Source organism: Pimephales promelas, chromosome 2 (assembly GCF_988280905.1).
Source record: "Pimephales promelas chromosome 2, fPimPro1.hap1.1, whole genome shotgun sequence".
NCBI classification, from domain to species: domain Eukaryota; kingdom Metazoa; phylum Chordata; class Actinopteri; order Cypriniformes; family Leuciscidae; genus Pimephales; species Pimephales promelas.
Genome location: NC_142770.1, coordinates 617,603 through 638,882, shown reverse-complemented (window position 1 = coordinate 638,882; position 21,280 = coordinate 617,603). Strand labels below are relative to the sequence as shown.

Below are 21,280 nucleotides of genomic sequence, written 5' to 3'. Positions count from 1 at the left end.
CATGTTGTCTGCTTTATATTTGATGCGCATTTCATTGCATGGATGGGTATAAAGACAAAAAGGTTCTTGAAATGTAAATAAATTTTAAACAATTTACAACGATCTTGTGTAATAATATTTAGAGTAGATTATTTTTGTTTTAACATTTTGTCACTCTGAAATAAAAATTAACAAATCCAGTCACAGCATGTGAACATTTTCTCTTATTCAAATGTTCCGTAAACTGCGGTTGAGCTAATAATAAAAATAACATTACATCACCTACTAATAACAAGATTAAATCTTTATTTGTTTCCCTGCGATAAAGGAGAACCATGAACATGCTAATTTAAGAAATTATTGAAATAACTTATCTGAGTACTAAATTAAAGGGGTTCCGAATGACAACAACAACAAAAAATTGGGAATTAGAATGTAATTTTAACATAAAATCTAGTTTGTTAAATTAGATCATGGTAAACACCCAGTATAAGGTTGTACAAAGAACACCAAAGCAACTTGTGTATAATGTGAATTTGAAATGGATATTCTCTGTTTTGCTTTATCACATTTACTATTAAATGTCTTGGTCAAAAATATGAAAATAATACTCACAACATTTGTCAAATCCTGTGGCAAGTTTATCTTCAGAAGTGCTCATTGTAGTTGTCCAGGAATTTTGGTTCAAATTGCACGTCGTTTCTTGTGTTTATTTCTTTAAACCTGTCAATCTGATAAATTTACCGTTATAAAAGCGCGCGCAATTTAAGCGTTTAAAAAATTACCTCAGGCGGTCAGTAAACGATCTGTCGACTGGACTAAACGGTAAGTTGATCCCTTCTAATTTCTAAATGTGAAAATGATATTCTTAACCGTTTATCGAAGGCTAAATTAACAACATCTGATATTATCATTCTGTCCTCGTTCGTTTTTTTCCGGGCAGTTTGTTAGATCAATCTTATTTGCATTCTGTTAATTAAAGGGCTACGGTTGCTTCTCATTAGAAAGAGGCATCGCAAGATGGCGCCGTTGAACGGGTTTTAACCGGGTTTAACATGAAGTAAACCGAGCGATTTATTCATCACATCATATCTGCTGATATACAGAGTATTGTGATGAACTTAAAATCATTGAAAAGGAAAACTTATGCTGTGTCGTGGATCATACTCGTGTATCAAGTTGTTGAGACCTTATTCAGAGCAGCGCCATGACAGGTATGAAAGTGAGGCTGTGAGGGATAGACTTACCGTGTTTCCAATGGCATCCGCTGTAAAAAGCTGAATAAAGCTCCTATTACTTACAATTTTCCACAATTTACATTGTCGGGAGTTTTTTGTCAACTGTAATTTCTTGGAAAATATTTTTCCAGTGTTTCGTGAGCAGAACAATCCGAAAACACATTAAATAACAGTACAGCCCATTGAAGAGATGCAAGTCTATCCCTCACAGCCTCGCTTTCATTCTCATTAAAAATCAAAGATGGCGCTGCCGTGAATAAGGCGTAGGATAGGCTGTTCATCATTTTGAGCCCAAAGCAGGTTCATGTGACTCGGTGTAATCCATCCTGGGATTAATGAATTTGATCTGGATTAAAGTTTGTATCTGGATTGCAGCAGATTCTCGTCCAATACGAAAATATGTTCACCCATAATAAAAATAAAAAGGGTAATAACAATGAGCTTCCAATAGGATCATCGCTGCACAAGCCCTAATGAAAACAAAAGCCTATATTTGCAAATGTATTTATTAAGAATACAGTGGTGTTGAGATTTAGCAAACGGGTAGAAACATGATAAATGTGATCTAGCCAATGGAGCGTGTTACACTATTACTGTGTTTACAAAAATGTTCTGATGACGGATGTGTTTGATTCTTATTGATTCTTGACTACTGACGTTACGTTTCTGCCTTTTCACCCTAGTCGAAATATCACTTAACAACACACAAAGTAAAATGACAATGTTTCGCTCTCCTCCGTAATGAGATATTTCATATACAACAGACATAGAGACAAAACAAACTAAACGCAACACATTTTCATAGACAGTTTTGGTGTCAAAAGCTCCAAAGAAGTTTGGATCTGAAATGTGAACGAGTGTTGATTTTAAAGCCATGCATCAGCAGAAGACCATTCGCTGGACTCTCCGCTCTAAGAACCATTTTTAACATTCATTAGTTAAAGGCATAGTTCACCCAAAAATGAAAATTGGCCCATGATTTTCACCCTCACCCTCAAGTCATCCTAGATCTATGTGGCATTCTTCTTTCAGACGAATACAATCGGAGTTGAGACGAATACAAAAAAAATGTCCTGGCTCTTCCAAGCTTTATAATGGCAGTTAAGGGCTCTTTCTATTTTGAAGTCCATAAAAGTGCATCTATCCATCATAAAAGTGCTCCACAGGCTCTGGGGTGTTAATAAAGGCCTTTTGAAGTGAAGCCATGCATTTGTGTAAGAAAAATATTCATATTTAAAACTTAATAACGTAAAATAACTATCTTCCAGACAAATTAACATACGGATTTGACTTAAGTCTATAAGCATACTTTATGATGGACAGATGCACTTTTATGATGGACAGATGCACTTTTATGATGGATAGATGCACTTTTATGATGGACAGATGCACTTTTATGATGGATAGATGCACTTTTATGATGAATAGATGCACTTTTATGGACTTCAAAACAGAAACAGCCATTCACTGCCATTATAAAGCTTGGAAGAGCCAGGATATTTTTTTAATATAACTCTGATTGTATTCGTCTGAAAGAAGAATCTCATATACACCTAGGATGACTTGAGGGAGAGTAAATCATCGGCTATTTTTCATTTTTGGGTGAACTATCCCTTTAAAGCAAAAATGAGTTCAGTGGTCTAAAACAGGAAAGAAACTCATTCAGAAGGAAAAGACCGGGAATGTAGAGCCATGTAGACCATGGTGTATCTCCTTACTGAATCTTTCTCATACATCCTTCAAGCTCTGGTACGATGGGAGGGATGCGTCACAGTTAGAATTTAAGTTCGGTGTACTTTGTTCGTCTCTTTCAGCTGGGGAGCAGACAGAGCTCAAGCCAATCCCAGTGTTTCCACAGTGTGACCAGGAAGAGCGCCAGGGCGAGGGTTGCGCCGACCCGAGCGCGCGTCTTCATGAGGGGCGTGATGAAGTTGGCCATGGTGGAGACGAACACCAGCAGCACCGCCATCAGGGCCAAGATGACGTTGATGAGTTTTCCCAGCAGGGCTCGAGCGTTTGCGTTCTCCACGCCCTCCAGCTGAACCACCTGCTGCTGTTGCTGCTGCAGCTCCAGTTTGGTAATGCGGGTGAGACACGACTCTACGGCCTCCTACACACAAACACATGTACAGAACTTTGTTTAGTGTACAAGTTACAAAGTCCCTCTGTGATTACAGCTCTTTAGGTAATTAGGGCTAATTACAGGTAATTAGGGATGTCAAAATAGTTTTCTTCTGGGAATGGACATGTCACAATATTCCTCATTTAAATAATTAATATGCAGAATAAAGGGGCGGGGTCTGGTTGAGTTAGTAAGTAGTGTGTTAAACTGGCGGTTGTGGTAAGGGGCGGGACATTTCCCAAACATGCTCGAAGCACTCGACCAATCACGACACACTGCTCCACCCGACCAATCAGAGCACAGTGTGTTTTTCAGAAGGAGGGTCTTCATAGAGACAGGAAGTAAACAGAGCGTTACTGACAGACTGGGAAGAGAGGAGCTGCAACAATGGAGAATATAAAGAGAATAATCAACATTCAAGCAGGGAAACCTGTTCTAGTAGAGCCTGAAACAAAATGAAGCCTCGATCATTCTTTGTTATCGTTGCTCACCTGGATGTCTCGCGCTCTCTCGTACGACTGATACGCCACCTTCTCCTCCATGCTGGCCAGCTCCTGCTTCAGATTGCTCATTTCATTCTGGTGAAGTTCCGTCAGGTCATTCAGTTGCTCTTCCAGACGCTCATATCTGGAGGAAAAAGAGAGGAGACGCACACCTGAACATTCAGCTCTGGAAAAATAGTGAGGTTTGATTCTTGAATAAAGCGTTTTTAACCAGTCGAGCCGGTTCACTGAGTCAAACTGAATCAAACTTTAGTTCTGGATTGATGATTTGCAGCACCAAATGAGCTTATAACCAAATGAGCCTATAACCAACTGAGCCAATAACCAAATATGCCTATAACCAAATGAGCAAATGACCAAATGAGCCAATAACCAAATGAGCCAATAACCAAATGAGCCAATAACCAAATGAGCCAATAACCAAATGAGCCTATAACCAAATGAGCCAATAACCAAATGAGCCAATGACCAAATGAGCCAATGACCAAATGAGCCAATGACCAAATGAGCCAATGACCAAATGAGCCAATAACCAAATGAGCATAACCAAATGAGCAAATAACCAAATGAGCCAATAACCAAATGAGCCAATAACCAAATGAGCCAATAACCAAATGAGCCAATGACCAAATGAGCCAATGACCAAATGAGCCAATGACCAAATGAGCCAATGACCAAATGAGCCAATGACCAAAAGAGCATATAACCAAATGAGCAAATAACCAACTGAGCCTATAACCAAATGAGCCAATAACCAAAAGAGCATATAACCAAATGAGCAAATAACCAAATGAGCCTATAACCAAATGAGCCAATAACCAAATGAGCCAATAACCAAATGAGCCTATAACGAAATGAGCTTATTACCAAATGAGCCAATAACCAAATAAACCTATAACCAAATGAGCCAATAACCAACTGAGCCAATAACCAAATGAGCCAATAACCAAATGAGCCTATAACCAAATGAGCCTATAGCCAAGTGAGCCAATAACCAAATGAGCTAATAACCAAATAAGCTAATAATAACCAAATGAGCCAATAACCAAATGAGCCAATAACGAAATGAGCTTATTACCAAATGAGCCAATAACCAAATAAACCTATAACCAAATGAGCCAATAACCAAATAAGCTAATAATAACCAAATGAGCCAATAACCAAATGAGCCTGGAACCAAATGAGCCTATAGCCAAGTGAGCCAATAACCAAATGAGCTAATAACCAAATAAGCTAATAATAACCAAATGAGCCAATAACCAAATGAGTTATTGAACCAAAGAAATCGGTTCAAAATGAATGAATCACAAAGAACCAATTCAAAAATGAGCCATTTCTAATTGTCAAAGTTATTTTTTGAGTTGGACATGAATGGTTTGGTTCTTTGGCTCAATTATCCATCTCTAGATTGGTTCATTCGGTGTATCCTCCTTTTGATTCTAAACTGAACTCAAGTGCCACTGAGGATTGAGTAAGACACAAACATAAATTACTCTGAAATGTTAATTGGGAAGGTGAGAGATGAGACCATGTTGATGACCTGAGTCTGTGGTGGAGTTGTGTGTTTTGATGTGAAACTCGAGGTCGGGGACCAAATCTGTTCTGTGGGGTGCAGACTGGGTCGATTCCTTTCCTAGAGCTCCTCCTGTCCGATTTTAGGGGAAATCAGATCTATTGGAGACGTTGAATAGATTATTTAGGCCGAAAGAACACCACAGACTCAGTGTTATCAACATCTGTGAAAAATATGATACACCGGTGTTTTGCCAGATGAAAACTACTTTTTGTCTTTATATCTCTTTTAATGCCTTTTAGAACTGTTTCATAATTTTCCCTGCTTTTATTTTGTGATTATTTGAATTCCTTTAAAGGGTTAGTTCACCCAAAAATGAAAATTAAGTCATTAATTACTCACCCCCATGCTGTACCAACCCCGTAAGACCTTCGTTCGTCTTCGGAACACAAATGAAGATATTTTTGATTAAATTTGAGAGCTGTATAACTACCACATTGGCTCCTAAGGGACTGCCTCTTGACGGCCCAAAAAGTCAATGAAGAAAATGTTTAAATATCCCAAGTGACTACCGTGGCTCAACTATATGTTTATCAAGCGACGCGAATACTTTTTGTGCGAAAAAACAAACAAAAATAACGAGTTTATTCGACTATTTCTTTTCTTCCTTGTAGGCCAGAAACGAGACTTCCTTAGATTTCCACGACGCATGCGCGAGAATTGCGATCTGAAGTGGTGTAAGCAGATCGCAATTCTCGCGCATGCGTCGTGGAAATCTAAGGAAGTCTCGTTGGCTTTCCAGCATCAAGTCCAAGACTATTCATTTACACACACAATGAAATACCAAATTTAGCGTTTTAATCAACAATACATTTTTTGTTAACCTTTTCCCATATGTCTTGGAGTATCTCAATAATATGGTATTGTGAGTACAGTATCGTGTTGGATCATGACATGAGGCTATCGCTACACCGCTAGTTAACCGGCTAAAAGGAACGATTCCTAGATGATTCAGTTTTACCTGTATCGCTCCTCTTGCAAACACTGCGTCATGTAGCCGTAGTCGCTTTGCAGCTGCGCTTTCATGTCCTCGATGGCGTCCTCCATGTGCACCTGGCCGACTTTGATCTCCTGCAGGCCTTCCAGCAGCGCATCCCACGAGGAAGACGACGAGTGGTGGTGGTGATGGTGGTGGTGATGCCCGTCGAGCCGAGGGCTCCCCATGGTGGCTCCCATCCCAGACATCGGCCCACCGGCCCCACCAGAGTTACTCCCGGCCGGGGACCCGGACGTTGCACTCGAGCACTCGTCGTCGCTGCCGTATTTGGGGCTGGAGACTAGCGTAGCGCTTCCGCTCAGAGCTCGCGGTGTCTCTTCCGGGTGCCCGTCCTCCAGACTGTCCTTCATGTGGGCAATGTTATCAGCGCTCCCGAACTTGTTGCGGATGAGGCTGGCGAACTCTCGTGGTTTCGAGACGACTGCGGTGTGCGTGAGCGCCGAGACTCCGCCCTTCATTCCTTCGACCATGCCTCCTCCGAACCCGCTGATTCCCGCGCGCATGTTCGCGCCCACGTCCTTCAGCCCCTGATGCATGTCCCGGAAGACGTCTTTGGGATGCCGCGCCGGACCATTCTGCAAAAAAGCAGACGTGATTACTCTGGAAAATTTGCATGGAGAACTTTTATTATTTTATGCGCAGCTTGTCAGTGAAGGACGGCTCTGTGATCGTGCTGTAAATAAATAAATGCTGTTCCATCTGAACACCAGAGGGCGTCTAACACATAAGTACGATAACACACGTCATTTCAGGAAATCCCCATGTTCATCATACTATTTCTGAAAAAGCTCCCCTGTGAAGGCATACTTCCCCCTGCAGTTCGCATGGATATTATAAAAATATTCAAATGCGCATAGTATACCTATAGCCTAAACACATAGTATGCATGTGGGCGCCGTTACTATTTTCACAGATTCACGTTTTTTAAGTTTACGTGTTTTTTTTTTATAAACTTGTGCCTTGCATCCCGTTCCAAAGTTTGCGTTCTGTTGTCGTGCAAATGAACATCCAGAATGCATTAAAAGTTTTCTGTTTTCAGTTAAAAACGGGGACGTGTTAGCGCCCCCTAAGTTAATAACACATTTTTACTAAGCTAATTAATACTTTAGCTGGATAATAACTTTATTCTGAGCTGCTGTAAAGCCAAAACAACCTCTGTTATTTTAATCTCCTGTCATCACTGTAATGATGCTTTGAAACAATATATATTGTTAAAAGCGCTGTATAGATGACAGCGAATTGAAATGAACACAATATTGAAATACTTTGATGTGTTAAATTTTGTCTTTTGTTGGACGAGGGATTCATAAATGCTTCTCATTTTGGGAAGATATTTGAGGCGTGTTGCTTTTTCATTTTGCACGTTATAAGCGACTCTCGCAGTGCTTTCAGAGTGAGCCGGGTTTACTGAGCCGTGCTTCACTGACAAGCTGCACATAACTAATAATCGTAGCCTGTTAACTGCGATTAATCGCTCATTTTACCTGTTCGATCTCTTTGAGTTTCTTATGGTAGTGCTCGAGTTTCTTGTGCAGGTGTGCGATGGTCTGCGCAGACTTCTGGTTCTTCTTTTCAAACACTTGTTTGATGCGCGACGCCTGCTGTTTGTCCGCGTTGTGGGCGAGTTTGAGATACTCGGCTACGTTAGCGTCCCGCGCCTCCTGTTCCACGCGGATCTGCTCGGTGATCTTCAGGATCTTCTGCTGCAAATGTTCCAGCGCCGCGCGCGTTCTCTGGACCTCGCCGTCCAGTCCCGCCTCCACGCTGATGTTCCCGTCGGACCCGCCATGGCTCGCGGACGGCGGCAGCCCGAGAGTCGACACCTCGCTCTTATCCAGCTGCATGCACACAATCAGGGTTTGACATTAGAAAGCCATCACTAGCCAATTTGGAGTCTTAAAAATTGGGCTTTACTCATTATGTTCAGGGTATGAAATTAACATACGCCAACCCACTACTGCAGATAAAACTCACTAGATCAAATCACTAGCCAATTTGGCACTTTTCTTACTTAGTATTTTTGTCTTGTTTCTAGTCCAAATATCAAAAAAACTCTTAAATCAAGAAGCATTTACTAGATGAGTCTTAAGTTCTGGGCAGTTAGGGTTAGGGTTCTTGCTTTAAACTGTCACTGTCCCGGTACCGGGACGCCTAACTTTACTTCACTATATTTCTATTAAATCCTAATCTAATTATGACAAATTATATATCGTTGGAAAGGTCTAAAACTTCTAAATAGATATTCTACCCCTGTTTTGTGTTACAAATTATGTAGGAAGAGTAATTGATGAATTTATGACAAGAGTGCACCTAAAAAATCTGCATCATAACAGGAGTTTTGACCTGTGTCACAAAAAGTCGATGCACCCACTTTTAATCATTGAAACTTCTGTTTTTATGCTAAAAGTTCGTAATAAAACATATAATCTAGTATTTTTCAATAAAAAAATGATAGTATAATATTATCCTCTAAAAATTATAATATTTATTATCCTCTAAAATATAATATTATTTTTTATCGCCTTTTTTATTATATCACATATTTTAGTAGTTATCATAAATTAGGTATCATTAGAAAGCTTATAAACTCAGAATTCATCGTGTGAAAACCGTTTTTTTTTTTATAATTGAACGTTGCGTTACCATAGAAACGGTACTTATTTTATCAGGCTCCTCCCCTTTTGGGCATCATTATATTTCATAATTTATGATCAAAACCTTTTCTAATCTTGACAAAACTGATATTGTCAGAAAGGTCAGAGTCTCAAGGTTCCAAATTTTGTGACAGAATTAATATTTGGACAGAAATGTATTAATTTGTTAAGGCAGAATGTATACAACTAAATTCTATGGAATTCAATGGCACCCGGTGGCTATTTTTAGTACTACAAAATCTCAATTTTTGTGATATCAACTTCAAATTTGGAACATAACTTGATAAGACTTATGGCTTTGATTTTATAGAAATTTTAGAGAAAAAATATTTTGTAAAATATATATTTTATTAAAAAATTAAAAATATATAGTACAGTATATTTGATTTACTGTAAATTTAAACTTCCATAACTTTTTCATACTTTCATTTTTTGAAGTGTTTTCACTTCAGCAATGTTCTGCTGAGTGTTTTCTTTAAAACAAGACCAAACTTGGGTATATTCCAAAGCATTCTTAAATTACAACCATTTAAGTCTGAATAGTGCATTTTAACCCCCATTCTCAAAAAGGGGGGTTACAGCTAAGGGGTTAAAAAAAGCAATGTTATTAATTAATAGGAGATTCTGGATAGCAGGATTTTGTTTGAATAAGAAATGAAATGTATGAAATCTAAATTGTATAATATAATCTGTGACGCAGTTAATCTGGTTCATTTCTTAGTGTTTTTTCTCATTTTGTGGCTAGTTGAAGTTCTGAATGGCCGATAACTTAAAAATTTAGTAGCCAAATTGCGCGGTGAGTGAAAAAGTTTATTTCCAACCCTGCGCACAATGAACACACAACGGAGCTGAATCAAACATCAAACATCTGATATGAAACCACACACACTAATTTTAACACCTCGGTCATATGAGCGAGTCTGTTGACGAGAGAGACACCGTGACCCACTTTCTGCTCGGAAATCTTTCCATACACACAGTAAACTAAGAGAAGAACACAGTAAACGCAGATTCACACCCACTGCAACGACCTGAAGCAGCAGCGCATGATGCCAACGACACCACTGAGAAATCAAGTGCTCAGAAATTAATCATTCATAAATGCAGCGTCGCAATAAGCGCTAGAAAGTCGCAGCAAATCATCGTAAACAAATGAGCGTGCGTGAAAAGATGCGAGGGGCGCGGTGTGACACAACCAGCCAGGGAAACACACTGCTCTCTGCATGCGTGTGAAGATGCATTAACCTTTACACGTGTGTGTGTGTGTGTTACTTCATGCATGTTACCTGCACTAAACAGCATGCTAGACTGCATTTCTCTGAGAAACACACACACACACGGCTAAAGGTCAGCGCAGTTCATGCATCTTTGAATGCATGTGAATCTGAGGCATGTTACCCGTCAAGAGCATGTGCGTGTGTGATCTACAGGCCGCATTTAGAGTGGAGGTGCACACACACACACACACACGCATGCATGACACCTGCTGTACAGTTAAGGACATGTGTCAGGCGGGTTAGACGCAGAAAAGCGTGTGAGAGAGGCGAGCGGGTGATGATGGATGGATGATGGACGGATGATAGATGGACGGGTGATGGATAACAACACAGGAACACAAGATTAATTTGCGATAAATTACCATGATCTTCAGTGCAGGAGGTGCAGCTTCACTGCAGAGACGTGTAAGAGGGCCATGTCTCTCTCTCTCTCTCTCTCTCTCTGTCTGTGTGTGTTCACCCCTCCCCCTTTCCTCTCCTCTATCTGTCTATCTCTCAGTCGAGTCTGCCATGGTTTACATTAGAGTCGATATCGGCTTCTCTCATCTTTGTCTGGCCCGTTTCTGGCGTTTCTTTCTGGTCTCTCCGGCCGTGTGTGTTTGTCTGTGTGTTTCGACGCGCAGATGAGCTGAGGGGGAGGGGAGATCAGCGGAGCATGCGTCACACACACACACACACACTGCAGCTAAATCTATGCGTGTGCGCATCATTGTGTCTGTTCATGAGGGCATGATTTGGGGTGTGTTTCAGAGCGAGAATCACAAGGAATGTATATAATGTGTGAGTGTTTGTGTGCGTGTGTGACATTTCCCAAACTGACAGGAGGGGCTGATGGGAAACACTGACGTCCGCCGTCTCATAGCAACACCCTTCACAACATCTGGGTCACTATGTTGAAGAGCAGCACCTGCAACACACAAACATGAGATACACACACACTACACACATGCGACGTCGCTTTTCTTATTCAAATTCTTTTTAAGGATAATTAACACTGTTGACATCTGTGGCATTCGGGAGATTGCGATGGAGAAGAGTGTCGATTTTTTTACAGAAATATATTCGCCATGTCTATTATACGCAACTAACACACGGATCTATCTTAAAATACACAACAAACTCACAGATCTATTAAATACACAACTTACACACGGATCTATCTTAAAATACGCAACCAACACACGGATCTATAAAATACACAACTTACACACGGATCTATCTTAAAATACGCAACAAACACACGGATCTATCTTAAAATACACAACAAACACACGGATCTATCTTAAAATACGCAACTAACACACGGATCTATAAAATACACAACTTACAAACGGATCTATCTTAAAATACGCAACAAACACACGGATCTATCTTAAAATACACAACAAACACACAATACACAACTTACACACGGATCTATCTTAAAATACGCAACAAACACACGGATCTATCTTAAAATACACAACAAACACACGGATCTATCTTAAAATACACAACAAACACACGGATCTATCTTAAAATACACAACAAACTCACAGATCTATTAAATACACAACTTACACACGGATCTATCTTAAAATACGCAACAAACACACGGATCTATCTTAAAATACACAACAAACACACGGATCTATCTTAAAATACGCAACTAACACACGGATCTATAAAATACACAACTTACAAACGGATCTATCTTAAAATACACAACAAACACACGTACTTATCTTAAAATACGCAACAAACACACGGATCTATCTTAAAATACACAACAAACTCACAATACACAACTTGCACACGGATCTATCTTAAAATACGCAACTTACAAACTGTTCTATCTTAAAATACGCAACTAACACACGGATCTATAAAATACACAACTTACAAACGGATCTATCTTAAAATACACAACAAACACACGTACTTATCTTAAAATACGCAACAAACACACGGATCTATCTTAAAATACACAACAAACACACAATACACAACTTACACACGGATCTATCTTAAAATACGCAACAAACACACGGATCTATCTTAAAATACACAACAAACACACGGATCTATCTTAAAATACACAACAAACACACGGATCTATCTTAAAATACACAACAAACTCACAGATCTATTAAATACACAACTTACACACGGATCTATCTTAAAATACACAACAAACACACGGATCTATCTTAAAATACGCAACTAACACACGGATCTATAAAATACACAACTTACAAACGGATCTATCTTAAAATACACAACAAACACACGGATCTATCTTAAAATACACAACAAACTCACGTACTTATCTTAAAATACGCAACAAACACACGGATCTATCTTAAAATACACAACAAACTCACAATACACAACTTGCACACGGATCTATCTTAAAATACGCAACTTACAAACTGTTCTATCTTAAAATACGCAACTAACACACGGATCTATAAAATACACAACTTACAAACGGATCTATCTTAAAATACGCAACTAACACACGTACTTATCTTAAAATATGCAACAAACACACGGATCTATCTTAAAATACACAACAAACTCACAATACACAACTTACACACGGATCTATCTTAAAATACGCAACTTACAAACTGTTCTATCTTAAAATACGCAACTAACACACGGATCTATAAAATACACAACTTACAAACGGATCTATCTTAAAATACGCAACTAACACACGGATCTATAAAATACGCAACTTACAAACTGATCTATCTTAAAATACGCAACTAACACACGGATCTATAAAATACACAACTTACAAACGGATCTATCTTAAAATACGCAACAAACACACGGATCTATCTTAAAATACACAACAAACTCACAATACACAACTTACACACGGATCTATAAAATACGCAACTTACAAACTGATCTATCTTAAAATACGCAACTAACACACGGATCTATAAAATACGCAACTTACAAACTGATCTATCTTAAAATACGCAACAAACACACGTACTTATCTTAAAATACACAACAAACTCACAATACACAACTTACAAACGGATCTATCTTAAAATACACAACTAACACACGTATCTATTTTAAAATACGCAACAAACACACGTACTTATCTTAAAATACACAACAAACTCACAATACACAACTTACAAACGGATCTATCTTAAAATACGCAACTAACACACGTACTTATCTTAAAATACACAACAAACTCACAATACACAACTTACACACGGATCTATCGTAAAATACGCAACTAACACACGGATCTATAAAATACACAACTTACAAACGGATCTATCTTAAAATACGCAACTAACACACGTATCTATTTTAAAATACGCAACAAACACACGTACTTATCTTAAAATACACAACAAACTCACAATACACAACTTACACACGGATCTATCGTAAAATACGCAACTAACACACGGATCTATAAAATACACAACTTACAAACGGATCTATCTTAAAATACGCAACTAACAGACGTATCCATCTTAAAATACGCAACTAACACAAGGTTTTAAAAGTATGGATTTAAAAGTTTCCACCAGGGGATTAAAATAATTCTTACAATTTCGTCTTTTTTCTCGCAATTGCGAGTGTATTACTCACAGTTTCGGGGGAAAATGTCAGAAATGTCATGAAAATTACCTTTTTTATTTTATTATGTTGTGAAAGCAAGCTTATACTGTAGTTAGCATGAAATTTCAATATTTCTTAAATGAAATGCAGAAATATGCATTTCTGCAAATTTAATTTAATGTTCTACGTTATTCTAACAAAATACATACATTTCAGAATACTCATAACTTGCTCCGTCTCCTTTTCGCATTTGGTTAATTTGAACTAATAGTCAAATATCTACTGTATGTTGGCATTTTTAGGTTGCTTTTTAAAGTCTAGCTAATAATTAACACAATTTAATGGTAGTTAACGGTAATATAATTAAATTTCGTTTTGCAACACATTTGGATATACACCACATGATGGAAGTTCAATGCTATTTCATGTCTACTTCTCAAACGTAACTTGTTAACATGATACTGATATGATGGATTTACTCACCAATTAACAGCAAGGGCCGGTTTACACGAGCAGCACCAGAAGTTCATCCACCTAGGAAAATGGTTGACCTCAAAAACACATTTACAATCAACAGCATGAATATTTTAAATATAGTGATTTATTCGTACAAATCAGATCATACACCAGAGTTTCTCTTCATAAAGTTTTATTTATAGAACAATTACATGTCAATCTACAATACAACATTTATCAGTAAAATAAATATGGCATATATCCAGAGGTCTTTAACAAAAATGCTACACAAAACAACAAGTGCAATTCGGAATCAACAGCGAATAATCCTGATATTAACAGAATATTTACAGACGAGTCGCGGAAATACAGGAGAGCTAGAACAGATTTCATGAACGTTGGCCGGAATTCAGAACTTAAACAGAATTAAGCTTTTTATCTTAATTACTCAATGTATAAATTCTGGGATTAACATTTCTCCTTAATTTTATTTAGTTATCGCTCGACGTTATTTGTATTTCCATGACAACCGGAAAACTGATAGTGTTTGTAAATATGCTGTAGTTTCAGAAGCCGTTTCACAAAACATGAGCAGAACCAATCGCTATTGATTTAGTTTCAGTAATATTCTGAATAATATACTTTCATGTTAATTACAGTAAAAAATGTATTCGTTATTCGTGCTTGTATATTTTTTTAGCACTTAAACTTTTCATTATTTTTTTTTGCGAAAAGCAACATTTCTAATGTTAATGTTCTAAGTTTAAAAACAGTTTAAATTTAGTTTGTTTTCCAACTAAAATGTATGTTTTATTTTAACCATTTCAATTAACAGAAATATTTTTAACAGTTTTAGTTAAAGTTAACAATAATAACCCTGTATAACATTTGTACGTTAATCTCCGCACTAAATTTAACGCGACATGATGTACGAATTAACGTATGAAAAAAACTACAGCGATTCTGCTCTTGTTTCGTGAAGAATATGTGTAAGAACATACTGGCAGCTTAATTGAGGTTTATGTTAATAATAACAATAACTTTTATGTGTCAAAAAAAAAAAATTGGCACCAAACCTTTAAAAATATCAGTTTTTAAAGTTAGCAACATATTTTGTGCAATAAAGCAATACATTTGAATATGTGCACACTGACAAAAATCAGTGTTCATAATGAAACCCTTTTCGCAATTTCGTGATTCTGAAAGATTCATTCGTGGATGATTCGAATCTTTCCTCCACACATCGAATTTAAAGGGATTTTTCAGGTAAAAATGCATTTCAATATTTTGAAATGCAAACATATAAACAGGAAGTGCTCAAAGACCGATTCCCGTTCCTGAATAACACATGATGAAGACAAAACGAAGATTTGTGGGAACAGCTATGAACTCCACTATGAAGGTAGATTACGGTGTAGGAAAACAGAAGATCCACTGAGTTCACGTCAGTTACTGAATGTCTTTACACGTGAGGAGAGTCCAGGCATGACAAACACACAAACACACACAGGTCCTGAGTGTGTTATTGTCCTGATTTGCGGGGCGTGGCCACTTGCCTCTTCTTTGCCTGGTAGAAGTCTGTTCAGATAACAGAAAGCATCTATTATTAGTAGTCAGACTGTCATTCACACCATCATTATTACTCAGCATTTTAATTCAACAGTTTATATACACTGCCAGCCATTCAAAAATTTTGGCTCTGTATGTTTTTTTACTATCATTCAACATTGATAATAATAATTTAATCAGATCCACATTTTAGAGGAACATGACACTGAAGACTGGAGTAAAAGTAATGATGTAAATGTAAAAGTAATATTTGATCACAGGAAGAAATTACACTATTATATTCACATAGAAAACCGCTATTGTAAATTATAATTCCACAATATTACTGTTTGTTTTTTTTTTCTAAATGATCTAATAAATGCAGCCTTGCGTTTTTCTTTTTAAAACATTCAAAATCTTCCCGATCCAAACGTTATATCTCTCACCTGTGATGTTCGTCTGTTTCCTCTTCATCTCGGCTCTCTTTTCCGGCGTTTTCTCCACGCCCTGCGGAACCGAACCGAATCTGTTCTCTTTTCCCGGTGATCCTGCGGGATTCCGTGCGTCCTCACAGCTCCGGTACAGCACAGGAACGCGCACGCCGGACACGCCCACCCAGCGGAAGTCTCCGCCCTCCAAAGGCTTCTCCGCGACGAAGTCGAAGCACCAGCGACGCGACGCGTCCTCCAGGTCTTTCCTCAGCGCGTCGCGATACTCGCGCTGGAGCTGCTCGCGATCCACCGGACCGAACAGGTTTCTTCTCGTCGGCCCGTTTCCGAGGGCTCGAAGGATCCGCTTGTGTGCCATTTTCTGAAGCAAAAGACACGAGAGTAACGGTTACTACGAGTTGAACGACACCACAATGTCGTAAATACGAGTGGGAAGCTCGGGATTTCTTTAAGCCCCCACTCCACGACAATTTACGAGTTGTCGATAACACAAAATAAAGTTATTATGTTGTAAGGCTTCTTTATCACAGCAAAGCTAACGCCTGCACAGAATATGATGGCATTATAATTTACCAATGTAATATGCAACGATAAAGTATGCAGCCAGTGGCTTCATAAATTAATTAAAAACATTAAAAAACAGAGAACATCATTTTGCACATATTCATTTTCTAGAAGTAGAGTTTAAAAACCTTGCTGTATTGAACCCACAACCCAACCCGTGTATTTGATTTATCCTGCAAGCCTTGTAGTGTCTGGCTCGTCTCCTCAGGTTTGAGTATTTCTGCTGTTCTGAGATCAGCTTTTAAAAGCTGCTTTGAGTCATTAGTTGCAGAGACATGTGTGGACATGTTCCTCTGATTGCAGTGAGCGCGTCTGACCAGGGGCTCGTTCTTCGTACGTCGCTAACTCAGTTAGCTGGATTTGATTGTTGGCGATTTGCCATGATCTTGGATCGTTTGGTTCTTCGACGCTCATCCTGGACTTGCTGTCATAGCAACAGGTCCGTCAGCTTGAACCTGCTCGCGAGCAGGCTTATTTCATGTAAACAGGATTAGATCGCGGCTGATACGGAAGTCCTTCAGCGCAGCGCGATAGTGTAGCTTAATTTCTGAGATTTATTTTTGTTTTCTCGTGAAACGATCGTCGTGAGGGTGTCGTTTAAATACATTATTATTTTGTTGGAAATGCACATTAATGTTCGATTCGATATCGGGCTTCAACAACAGCACAAAATGTTTGCATTGCCCTAAAATTATTTGCGAGTGGCTTCCTTTACACTATTGGAGATGCGGAGAAGCTTTCTGTCATGCCATTCGCAAAGTAACGTTAGTGCTCTTAGTTTTTTTTTTTTTTTTTTGCCAACTTAGGGTAGGCTATATTATAATTTTTAATGAAGATAATGCAATCATGATGACCATGCCGATTATGACTTACAGTCCCTCAGGCTTAACTTACGTGATTGGTGCCATACACTGTAGTAGACTACACACATGTTCCCATCAAGGCCTCAATGAAGGGATTTTGTTAGCAGAAAGGGGGCTTATACAGTGCAGCCAAATTACTATTACAATTTTTAATATTCCAGATTTGGAATATTATATCACTTTTTTTAAAAGGCATTTGACTGAGTAAAATCTTTTAGATGGTGTGTGACCATGTTCTATATCACAAATCAGTGTGAAAGCAAAATGGCCAGGATCTGTGCATGACTCAGGAATTTTAAGAGATTCACATTTATGAACATTATTTGAACATGGTAAGGAAAATTATAAATATCAAACTCACGGTATTACATACACTTATGCTGAGAACTGCATTTTTCCATTAAACAGGTGATTACAACAGGATCCTGCATGGAGACAGGTGTTTTATGACCCTATTCCCTGACCCAAACCCCAGACCAGTTACAATGCAGCTCTAGGACAAGGGCACACAATGACATGAGCTTTCTGCACACAGTATCACTGCTGTGTGCAGACTCTTCTGTAGGCCTTTCTGTACATGTGGACTCCTGTCAGAAATAATAGGCATAGGCACAAGTATAAATCAATTAAAGCCATCAATTCAATTAAAGTTCTTCCTCCAAAGGACAGTCATCTGAGAAGTTTTCTTCACTCTCCAGTGCAATGTGATTGATAACTCATGGCAAAATATTTTTTACATTAACATACGTTATCAGTTTTTACTTTCACAAGACAAAGCAATTTATCATTACTCAAGATTTAACAGTTGGAATGACTAAACCAGCCAATTTGGATTATAGGTCTACTTCATTTAATGCAGCAACACATTATTTCACAGTGTACATTGATAATTTAAATCTCACTTCCCAGTAATGAAGGTGTTGCTGCTACTGGTCCCTGATGTGAGTCTGGAAGAACTGAACCCAGGGATGCCCTTCACAACAGGGCAATTCACATTCAACCCAAGGGTCAGCTCTTCTGCCAGGGTCAGGAGCATCATTATTAGTTTTTTCTCAGCCTTTTTCCTGTTTGCTTTTATAAACAGACAATCATTTATTTAACAGTGCCTCACTAGGCCTATAAGGCCTAAAATTACCATTAAGTAGAATATTTTTGTACTTCACTTTCACCATGTTTATTATTATAGTGTGGTGACTCGACATTACAATGAACAAAGTAATTATGAAATTATGAAAATAAAAATAAAATAATAATCAGTTATTAAAACATCTAACATGGCCACCACAAACGCATTTAATTTGTCTTCTAGTTTTGCCAGCACTCTCTCCTGGCTTTTGCACACTTTGAGGTGTTCCCTGGCGTTTTAATTAAAGACTGAAATTCGGCATAACCTTGCATTAAAAGCGCTTGCTCTGCTTGGGAGAAAAACTGGGCGTGTTCTTTGGCCAAGCTGAACAGCCAATAGCAGCGCTGCTGATCACTGGTTCTGCTATCGATACATGTCCCCTTTTATACCAACGCGAGAACGCGCAGTTATCTCAGATAACTCAATCCAGCGATACTAATCATAAACAACAGGTGTGTTCGAAGAACCCAATTAGCCGGATCATGATTAGCACGATGATATCATCTTAGATGTCTCATTTGATCTCGGATGTTTTAAGCAACGTACGAAGAACGAGCCCCAGCAGAGGCCAATATTCACACAAAAATAAATACTGCCACTAAAATAATACTGCCAATCTAAGAAATACAGAATAATGATTTTGAGATTCTTACAATTGACAAACCAACGTTTCAGACTAAAGTGTCTCTCATATTCAATAAATCAATCATTTTATTTTTCATAATTTTTTTCAAAGTTTTTAGCCCATCTTTTTCTGAGATTTATATTTATTATTTAACTCATTCATTGCCTATTTCACTAAAATGATAATCGTGACAATATAATAAATATAAAATAGTCGAAATTATGACTTAAAAGTCGAAAATATTACTAGTCAAAAATTGACTTGCCATAATTGACAAAAAGTTAAAAAGTCAATTATAAGACAATTTTGTTTTGTTTTTTCAAAGATTTTAGCCCATCTTTTTTCCATGAGAATGTTTTAACATTTTTTATTTAAATAAATTATTATTATTATTATTTAACTCAATATTTAAATATTATTAACTAACATAGGCTTAATACTTGTGATAATATAATAATTATAAAATAATATTTTTGAACACGTTTAATATGACAGTGATGACAAACCAGCCCAAAGTTCATGTCTAAGTGTCAGAATCTGACGTTCTTATTACATTTAATAAATCTATAAACGTTGTGATGTATAATACATTGTCAAATATTTCAAAAAAGTCCATATATTTAAGTATTTTTTTAATATCATATATATATATTTTTAGAAAATATATGATCTATCATTCATGGTGTCATGACAACACGTGACATTGAGTCCATTCTGGTGTATGTGATGGAACGTTAAGTTCATTCATTACGAAAATACATTCAAGACGGCGGCGGGAAGGCGAGCTTTTGTTTGATTGGTCAAAAGTGACGAAGACACGCCCACTCTGCGCTGGTTCCACGTGAACACAAGTCTCGTGTAAGCCGGTGGAAAGAAAACAGGTCGAGATTGTGATAAGAGTTCACTTTACAATAACATACAAACAGCGATAAAAATCCATCAATCACGAGCCTGCTGATCTACACATTCAAGTTTAAGTGAAAAGTTTTCAGTTAAAGTTCGTCTGAGATTTATAAAGTTCATCTGAAGTTTATATTACTCGGCTTATCATTTGAAACAGCCAAGAGTTCAAACGTGTTGTATTAAAAGTTTGTATAACGTTCTTGTGATAAATGAGAACAACCTCAAACAAACATGAAAACGTTCATGTTGTTTGAACAATGTTGTTTGACATGAAAAACAAGCAACTTACATGTTTTGGCTCCTGACGAGTGTTCAAAATCTGTCAAATCGCAGTTTGCTGAGAGGACTGGAGAGGTTTCAGGAGTCCTGGACAGCAGTGTGGAGGTTAAGCTCAACTTTAGACGTGTCTTCTGCTGAAGTGTGGAGAAACTCAACCGTGGCGAGACTAGCAGTGGATACGAGATGTTCCTCTTCAGTGTTGGAGGGACTTTTTGAACTTCTACAGCTCTGATGGGCGTGTTTAATCTGTGGGCGGGGCTGAATGAGCACAGCACGTGGACTGTGCCCGACAAACACGAGAGCGGCGTGAGCGCGCCTTCACGTGAACATTCCAGTGGATCTGCGTCACAGAACACAAGGTCCCGAACTAAGTGGATCCGCCCAATATATATATATTACACACACTATTTTTTTAAGCGTTTATTTACCTTTCTAGCATGAACAGTTACATGTCACAGACATGTTACACAAAAAAAGTACATGCACATGGCAAGCAGAAAAGAATAGTACTATTCTTCAAAAGAAAAGAAATAATTGAA

General features: G+C 38.0%; 2 protein-coding genes across 4 annotated transcripts; both read right to left on the bottom strand.

Moving 5' to 3' along the window:
• Positions 1-1,707: 1,707 nt before the first annotated feature.
• On the bottom strand, positions 1,708-10,992 carry tmcc2 (transmembrane and coiled-coil domain family 2). Of its 2 annotated transcripts, XM_039682906.2 has the most exons (5): positions 10,706-10,992; positions 7,897-8,250; positions 6,377-6,987; positions 3,831-3,966; positions 1,708-3,327 (listed from the first exon to the last, which is right to left on the bottom strand). In XM_039682906.2, exons 1-5 carry the CDS (start codon positions 10,706-10,708, stop codon positions 3,028-3,030), a joined length of 1,404 nt encoding a protein of 467 aa, XP_039538840.2. In that variant the 5' UTR covers positions 10,709-10,992; the 3' UTR covers positions 1,708-3,027. The 2 variants fall into 2 exon arrangements, with proteins under 2 accessions (XP_039538840.2, XP_039538839.2); XM_039682905.2 differs by lacking the exon at positions 10,706-10,992 and having other exon boundaries at positions 7,897-8,256.
• A 3,568-nt stretch (positions 10,993-14,560) lies between these two features.
• Positions 14,561-20,952, bottom strand: cdkn1a (cyclin dependent kinase inhibitor 1A). Of its 2 annotated transcripts, none has more exons than XM_039682907.2 (3): positions 20,752-20,952; positions 16,379-16,742; positions 14,561-15,962 (listed from the first exon to the last, which is right to left on the bottom strand). In XM_039682907.2, exons 2-3 carry the CDS (start codon positions 16,737-16,739, stop codon positions 15,907-15,909), a joined length of 417 nt encoding a protein of 138 aa, XP_039538841.2. In that variant the 5' UTR covers positions 16,740-16,742; positions 20,752-20,952; the 3' UTR covers positions 14,561-15,906. The 2 variants fall into 2 exon arrangements, with proteins under 2 accessions (XP_039538841.2, XP_088989434.1); XM_089133308.1 differs by lacking the exon at positions 20,752-20,952 and adding an exon at positions 17,074-17,254.
• Between the last annotated feature and the right edge of the window lie 328 nt (positions 20,953-21,280).

Excerpts from the sequence above, each read along its gene's own strand:
- tmcc2 (XM_039682905.2), bottom strand. The coding sequence starts at position 8,256 with ATGCAGCTGGATAAGAGCGAGGTGTCGACTCTCGGGCTGCCGCCGTCC. Across the intron at positions 3,967-6,376 it reads TTGCAAGAGGAGCGATACAG|ATATGAGCGTCTGGAAGAGC; the intron begins GTAAAACTGAAT and ends TTTTTCCTCCAG. Across the intron at positions 3,328-3,830 it reads AGAGAGCGCGAGACATCCAG|GAGGCCGTAGAGTCGTGTCT; the intron begins GTGAGCAACGAT and ends GTTTGTGTGTAG.
- cdkn1a (XM_089133308.1), bottom strand. The coding sequence starts at position 17,232 with ATGTCCACACATGTCTCTGCAACTAATGACTCAAAGCAGCTTTTAAAA. Across the intron at positions 16,743-17,073 it reads TGTGGGTTCAATACAGCAAG|AAAATGGCACACAAGCGGAT; the intron begins GTTTTTAAACTC and ends CTTTTGCTTCAG. Across the intron at positions 15,963-16,378 it reads GAAACAGACGAACATCACAG|ACTTCTACCAGGCAAAGAAG; the intron begins GTGAGAGATATA and ends TTATCTGAACAG.